The sequence below is a fragment of the Aplysia californica genome, unplaced genomic scaffold (genome assembly GCF_000002075.1).
Source record: "Aplysia californica isolate F4 #8 unplaced genomic scaffold, AplCal3.0 scaffold00248, whole genome shotgun sequence".
Taxonomy (NCBI): Eukaryota; Metazoa; Mollusca; class Gastropoda; order Aplysiida; family Aplysiidae; genus Aplysia; species Aplysia californica.
Genome location: NW_004797518.1, coordinates 698,146 through 706,681, shown reverse-complemented (window position 1 = coordinate 706,681; position 8,536 = coordinate 698,146). Strand labels below are relative to the sequence as shown.

Sequence of the window (8,536 nt, the reverse complement as noted above, 5' to 3'; positions counted from 1 at the left end):
AGGGGGTTGTACAACTGTGTTTGACTGTACCACTATATGTACTACACTAATAAAGAAATTCAAAACAAATACACGTATTGTTCTTACTCTAGACCACGGCCTTGACGATGAAAACAACACTGGTCAAAGCAGGCCACCAACCCCTCTTTTGCAAACACATCCCGATCCATAGGGCCAACATTCACGTTCACACACACACACACACACAACCACATACACGATCAAACGCAAACACAACTCACAAACCATACAATACAGAGCTACATTGTCTCACTTCGACCATACCTTGCCACACCCCCCGGGGCGGTGCCACTGACTGAAGTGTCTTTAGGCCATTTCCAAAGGGGGCAGCGGCCCGGGCGTGGAACGTCGCTGATACAAACGCGTCAGTCTTTTTCTCTCGGCAACTGATCAATACATGTATTACAATAAGCTAGTCTTGACGTAGATCTACGTAATGATTTGTGCGCTGGTCTATGGAATCAATGTTGCCGTATGCTAGGTTCTACACAGCAACACAACTTTTTTGGCAAACAATCGAGATGAGATGACACAGGCGTGCATTTGAACGAATCTTTTTTTTTTTTTTTTGCACAGGTCACAATATGCAGACATTCCAGGCATCACTTGTTACTTCTCTTTATACATTACTTGCTCAGTGCCTGTACTTATCTACACAAAACCTCATATTTGCGGTCCCATCGGAGACGGACGTTAATTAAATTAGGAGGTCCCGCCCCTTAAATAACCTAATAGTGTTGAAAGGGGCGTTAAACCTATACCATTTCACTATTTCACCTCAAATTTGCTATAACGAACACTCGGACTCGGATTCAACGAGACTTTAGGTCAGGCCCAGCGACCTCGTTGAATCCGAGTTCCACTGTACTCTCAATGACGGTTGCCGTGTTGTTTTGATTTGTACCCGCAGGACGATTTGAATTTGAGACAATTTAATTTGTGAAAAAAAAATGTTGATCTTCGATTTTCGACATGAGCTGTTCCACACATCCGCTAAGAAAATAATAGAAAAATATATAGCGGTTCAGTCAGGAACGGCAAATTGCATGAGCTGTCCATCATTTTTTAGTTTACTGTGTTCGTGTCATCAGTGCCCAACTGCAAAAGTTTATAATAACATAATTTAAAGTCAGAGTGTAAAGACCTACTATAGATTTTAGACACCACCAATGTTGTTAGCAAAATTTCTAATGAGGAGCATCCCGATCTCCCAACAGGACACTGAACTGAAAGGAAATGCTCCAAGGAAGACAAGACTGCCAAGTTGCCAATCACAATTGCAAATCTGCAGCACTAAAGTGGCTGACTTCTTCTGATGACACGTGCCAATGGGTCTCTTCCAATTGAAATGCAACATGCCAAGATTTCTATATAGAACAAAACGTTCTCTCCATTTTCAGTTTAAAATTATATATAGTTGTCCATGTATGCGATGTAATCATCATTGTACAATTTTTTTTTCTCATTTTATGTGTATATAATATGTAAGTTTTCAAACCGGAGGTTTTGCAAACGGCTAGAACTTTTTAAAACAGGAAGTCTTGCGTTTTTGTTTTTTAAAGTTTTTAGTAATAGTTTTACGGCACTTGCAACACAACAAGATCATATAAGTGCCGAAGATTAGAGGTGTTACAAGAGAGTAACAAACCTAAAAAAAGAAGGATAGATCAGGACGATAGATGTTTGATAGGAAAGAAGGAGCAAACCACACCAGAGCACCCGCCAACCATCCACGGTCTTGCGTTGCCAGTAGCAGCAAATTGAAAAACGTGTAAACCACCCCAGAGAATATTCAGCTCAGCAAATATCGAAGGTTCACAAAAATGTTAATGTACATTCTGCAACTCACAACTGAAATAGAACTTCCCTTTTTCATTTAAACTCCCTGGCCAGCAACACCAGTGTAATTTGTCATACGTCCACGTCCACCACTCCATCACACCCCCCCAACATATCCCGACCTCAGTGCTTTCTTGTTGTATCTCCATTTTTTAAAAACATTTAAAATGTGACTTCTTAAGCTCACTCTTTGAAACGAACTGTTTTCACTGTATAGGAAAATGGAGATACGCCAGGAAAGCACTGAGGTCGCGATACATGTACATCCGTTCATCCCTTTTTCAAAGTATTACCGAAAGCACTACCGTAACCCATCCACTTACACACATTCACATACATGAAATGGTGCAAATAAAGACCACATTAAACACCAGCATTGACATTATGTATTTATTCATTAATATACACTCGTACAAGAACGGGATAAACCAATGTGCTGCTACTTATTAAAAATCATTTCAGTCTAACCTAACAGAATAAACTCATGAATTTGTACAATACAGAATCCCAGGACAGAGAAAAGTCCAACAGACATAACATGTTTGTGATGAAAGTTGTCTGGTCAAAGCAGCAAATGACACACAAAACAATACACATCATTTTTACACACCAGTCACAGACGCATGGTTTGTATATATGTGAGGGTATCCTTTATTCATCCACGAAGCTAGTAGAACTGGAGAGACAACGCCAACTTTCACTGCTCACATCAAGAATGACGTGATGTGAAGATATTTAAAACCTACCCACATTCTCCCTTCTCTATTAGTTACCACAAAACATCACTAGTGGATTCCATGAATTGTCAAACAACCGTTCGAGAGTTAATCCCATCAAGAACTACTCTTCTTGTTCATTTCACCACTACCCATTCATTTATGAAAAAACATCTTTTAAAGCAGTGAAAGTTGAAACTGCTCGTCCAAGGATAACCCACGTTTTAACAGAATACAGATGTGCTGGAGAAGGGATACTAACTGGCTCTGTCTGACCAAAGTCCAGTCGCCATTATGAGTATTTCTGGAGCCACATCATCAACAAATGTAAAACATAACAAAAAAACCCAACAAAAAAAAACAACAACAAAAAAACCCCACTTGTGAAACTTAACATAAGGGACCCGCCCCTCCCTTGCCCATCACAATCCTATTGACAAATAATTTGTTTTCAAAGCAATGCACATCTTACTAACTTGTTTCCTGTCTTCTGGTGTTTGCATTTTTCTCTTAGAGAATCTTACAAACTCGTCAATGAAGACTTACGATGATAATAAAAAACAAACCAGAATGGGAACCCTCTGATGATCTATATATAAACATACTGATAACAGTAGAGATGTAGGACAGTAACATCAACAAAAGGACTCAAAATTGGATTATGCAAAGAGAACACAGCTAAGACATTCAACATAGTGGTGAGCTCAGTCAACACAAATCTTGGTCTGTCTGCACCTGAGCAGCATTCACACGGCAGCATCTCAAATGAATATTAAATGTTTACTTCAGAAAGCTGAAATACAGAGCCTTTTCATGTCAAGAAATATTGTTTTAAGTGATGATACTTCCAATATATTATCTCAGTTCATCTTGGATTCAAGAAATGTGAATTATGGTAAGTATGACTATAGTAAAACAACATTTTTCAAGAGCATGACAACAGTGGTGGAACAAAAATTAATAATTATAGAATAAATTAAGTAATGAAGAAAACATACTTTTGCTACGAATACACTTTTTTCTCCCCAATACTTGATAAAGCACCAAATATCTGGCAACTGAGTGATTAAAAGTCATGAGATACACCAAAGCTGTAAAAAACATTATTTGACATTAGGTCCAAGCAGATTCAATGACCTTCTGTTTGTGAAGAAAAGCACACGGACACGATTTACGTAGCGTAGAGGATAATCCAACCCTACAGACAAAAATAACAGCAGGCCTGGAAAGAAATGGGAATCACTAGTAGCACCCTCCAACTGTTCTGCTCGATGTTCATATTTGCATACACAGAAGGCAAAGCACACACCACTGAAACTTCAGACGTAAACCTATTAATTCATTTCACCTCATGGTTCGACAGGCCAGTCCTCGTCTTTATGACAAAATAGCCATTGTTGCGTGTAGCCATAAAACACCTGTTTCTAGGACTATAAAAGCACATTAACATTATTTTGAACAGACAGGAAGTTTTTTCACACACCCTTCCTTTTAAATGTACACATGAATGGCTGCCTCACTAAAATTCTTTATGCTGTTTCAGTGGTCCATTGCGTGAGAGCAGAGCTCAAGCAGTTAATATTTCAAAGAAACAAGCTAGAAAAGCAGAAGGAAATAGCCTGCAATCTTTGAACTTTCTGCTAGTTACTTTAAAAAAACACCACCACAAACAACATATTGTAAACAATGTATATCATACTCCTTTACAACTAATAAGACCTTTGTCCAGCAGACTATAATCATTCAACTCATATGATCTATATATTTGCACTATAAGTGTCAATTGCTTTCAAAAAGTATTTCTATCAAATTTGAGTGAGGGTGGTAAACAGGAAAGGAAGTTTTTCTATACATTTCTGAACCACACACAACAACAATTTACATCATGAACCTAATTCAACCTTAATCCACCCCCCCCCCCTCTTCCAACCTCCCCCCCCCCACCAAAAATCCCCAGCTTAGTCTGCATAATCCCGGCACCTCTTGATGTGTGCTGCAAATGGCCTTACACAATGACAGAGATTCAAATTCACAATAAAACTTAATAATATCACTTTCTTTTCCTGACCAAATATAAAATTTGTTGTCACACATTATCAGGTCATCAGGTATAATGCAAGCTGACAAGGCTAGCAGTTATATTTACTAACTTACTTCTTCTAACTTCTTACATCTAACAATCAAAAATGCTTTGCTACACATTACACATCTTTGATTATGCCTCAACACACACAAAAATGAGGTAAAAATTGTAATATGGACTTTAGTAATAAGACTACCCGAGTGCAATCTCTAATCTCCATAAATCTTTTCATGGAGCAAAAGCAGATCTATATAAGCAAACCCCCCCCAACGACAATAGCAACAACAACCCCCCTCCCCCCATAAAAAACCCAAACAACCCCCCTCCAACAAAAACAAAACCCACCTTAAATTTAAACCAAGCCGTGAACATACTGAAAGCAATGAAATAAGACTATTTTGAACTAGCAACAGGGTCTGAACTATAAATTAAGTCTCTTTGTACTGAGAATGGAAACCAAAAAAATTTATCAATGCTTTGTTTTCAATGGTATTCGGATTAGCAATTTTTGTTCCTAGGGGGAATATACTTAATTCCTCAAAAACACTCAGGAAAGGAAAACCCACCAACAGTGACACTACTTTCATTTCATTATTCTACACTGTGTATTTGACCCTGTGGAGAGGTGTAAAAAATGCGAAAGTGTGAAAAATAGAAGGAAAGGCCCAAGAACAACAAACAAGTGTCTGCTCAAGACTTTACACTTCAGCCGATCCAAGAAAAAACAGACCACAAGTTATACATGTAAAGAGCAGCCAACACGCTCGTGAAGAAGACATCAGCATCTAATAATGCAGAGATGAAACGACTAAGAAAAAATAGAACATCATAGAATATTCCCCAACGCTGTTATCTGTCTTCATAATTAAAACATTGGTATGACGACCATCATTGCACAACTACCATAACATCATCCATAAAGTCAGTCACTCACTACAAATCTAGTAAATACATAATAAGCTTAATCAAATAATATACTTACAAGGATTTGTACAAATGGGCTTTCACTTTTTTTTTTACACAAAATATCTTACAAGTACTTACGTGGGATTAGGGATGATAGCACAATACTTAGCAGTACGTTGCGATATTGCATATGTGTACAAGTCTCTTGTGTATTATTCTGTGAAAAGTGCTACTTGTGAGAGGTGAGCCTCCACTTGTAACACTGTATTGTCAAGGAACCACTTGTACAAATGCCACCAACTGAGCCCAGACCTTTCCCCTCTATGTGAAATGCACGCACAACATAAAAAATCTTGTCGGGTTGATTCTCAACAAAAAAAAAAGTTTTTACGATTAAATACAGAGTACTTAGTTATCATTATGAAATGATGATAAGCTGGGTATGACAGTCATAGTTTATTTATAACATTTCGAACTTTTGGCTTTACTTGTTTATAATTAGAAACCAAACAGTAAAGTCTTGATTATGAAAAGAGTACGCACTGTAACAGAGAGAAGCTTGCATCAGCCGCTACAGCTTCAACCCTGTGATGAATGTTTTATACATAGGGCAAATAAAAAAAAAGCCAAGCCAGATATTCTTTCTTTTAAAAAACTAAAAACCATAGACAAAATATCTTTATGTTATCAATTTTATCCTGAAAAGAAAAAAGAAACCCTTCTGTGAAATAGTATCTGCATGATAATTAGTGTCACCGAAAAATACTGTACTGAAATGAGTGAAAGAGGATGAAACGAGCTGACACATGTTTAACCCTCTACAAGTAGTCTTCATTTCTAGTCTTAAAATTTTTGCATTGATGACGAATCTACATAGGCAAAAAAATTACAACATTCAAGAGGCAGGAACTTGCAATAAACTCTCAGTATTTAAGTAATTCTTTCCTCATTCTCCAGAGACTGCGTCTTAAATTTGAAAACTTTCACCATGAATTATTCCACTAGTGGAGACCAGCCCGCCAATCCCCCCAACCACTCACCAAGCATAAACTGAATAACGAGATCTTCCCACTTATTATTAGAGGTAAAACACTTCAACGTGACAGAGCACATTATGTTCACCATTATGTGTGCCAACTATACACATCTCATTTTATCCTAGGTCATATATATATAATATATACCGGCATATAAAGCAACCCCCAAAAATGACCATGTACAAATTATAAGCCCTGGCTGAGTGGGGAGCAAAAGTGATATGGGCAACAAAGTATAGTGCATGCATGATTAAATTATACAGTTTTCACACATCTCTATATGGCAAGCAATGTTCCACTTCAAACACTCATCTCTCTTTTACTTTAAAAAAAAAAAGAAAAAAAAAAGTTTTGCTCTCTAGCTCAGAAATTCTTTACAATAGTCCTTTTTTCTCTTCCATACAATAATGAAGCAGTGTTTGCTTCCTAGATGCAAGAGGGGGAGGGGGGAAAAAGAGGCAAAAATAAGTATTTCTGGCATTAATTTACACATCTTTCACTAACACTGAAATGAATGAGATACAACCTGATATATTTGCGAAGGACTGGGGGAGAAGGGACTATAAAAGTCTAATTATGCATCTGTTCAATTTATGCCCTTATAAGCGACTTGTAGAAAGAAAAAACCTTTGTGAGTGTCTAAAGGTAGAAGGCCTTCAAGCTAGACGGCTGATCAACTGGTGACTTTATTTAAACAGCCATCCATCATTGCATGGCAAAGCAGTATTGGAATCTGTCCCAGAGGGATGAGAAACCAAGGCTATAAAGACTAAAAAGACTGTGCAACTGAATGACTGCAATCCAACTACACAAGAAGGGGGAAAGAAATAGAGACTGGACAGAAGGTGATGAGAGGCAGGAAAGGAGAGACAAAGTCGGAAAGAGACAGAGAGAGGAAAACAGGATTTAAAAAAGTACTTTAAAATCATGGTTGGCACTTTCTCAGACCCCAGTAGTACACACACAAAGCATATCCAAAAACAGCAAAAATAATTGCTTGCAGAAAATTTTGTAGCAAAAGGACTAGACTTTCATCTCTCCGCGTCATACAAACACCTTGGCAAGGGCATCTGCGCCTGCACTTGCAATGTATGGTTTTTGGGGGTGGAAGGCAACATCGTGAATAGATTCCTCGAACTTTTTGCGGTGGGAGGTTATTTCTTGAACACAAGTTTTACTATCTAAATTCCATAACCTAATAGAACAATCATGACCTGTGGAAGAGAAAAATAAAATGGGCATTAATCTACCTTGTTCGACAAGAGAAGTTTCATGAAAATTATTAACACGACATTCTTATTAATAAAACTTTTCATTGATTCAAATATGACTCAATTCAGAAGAAAAGCTAAGGACACAATATCATAGCACCTGTCAAGTGTGAAACCTCTCAGCTTCCGTTGGGGAAAAAATATACACTGAACCCACACAATATTGTCATGTGATGTATGAAAATGGAATGTATAATTCGTTCCCCTTTGAAAATTAAAAAAGAGAAAGAAAACTTATGTCTTCATCATAATTTAAGCTCTGAAGAACAAAAGCGGCCCTTGTTCAAAACGAATAATCCAGAAAGTCAACCAGAGAAGGAAGAAAGCACAACAGCTTCAAATCAATAAAGGAGACCATATAAAGGAGACCATATAAAGGTGCCCATTAGCGTAGAAAAAAAGGCCACTTCTTTTAGTCTTAGTAAGAGTTTGATGGCACTTGCAACACAATAAGGTTTTATAAGTGCCGGTAATAGAGGTGTTACAAGAGAATAACAAACACAAAAAAAGAAGGACACATTAGGATGATAGGAAGTAGCAAACCACACCAGAGCACCCGCCAACCACTTCTTTCGCAACTGCATTAGGTCATATGAGCGTGCAGGACACATTAAACATTTTCAATAAGTAGGAAATTTTTTAAATTTTGCCTGTGTGGCGGCC

At 37.6% G+C, this 8,536-nt stretch overlaps 1 protein-coding gene across 4 annotated transcripts in view; it reads right to left on the bottom strand.

The window, feature by feature from the left end:
• Positions 1-5,667: 5,667 nt before the first annotated feature.
• The window catches only part of LOC101854025 (striatin-3), a 34,388-nt gene continuing 31,519 nt past the window's right edge, over positions 5,668-8,536 (bottom strand). For all 4 annotated transcript variants that reach the window (XM_005100463.3, XM_005100464.3, XM_005100465.3 and 1 more), the window contains one exon: positions 5,668-7,816. In XM_005100463.3, the coding sequence (XP_005100520.1) occupies positions 7,647-7,816 (170 nt within the window). In that variant the 3' untranslated portion in view covers positions 5,668-7,646. The remainder of the gene's footprint in view (positions 7,817-8,536) is intronic.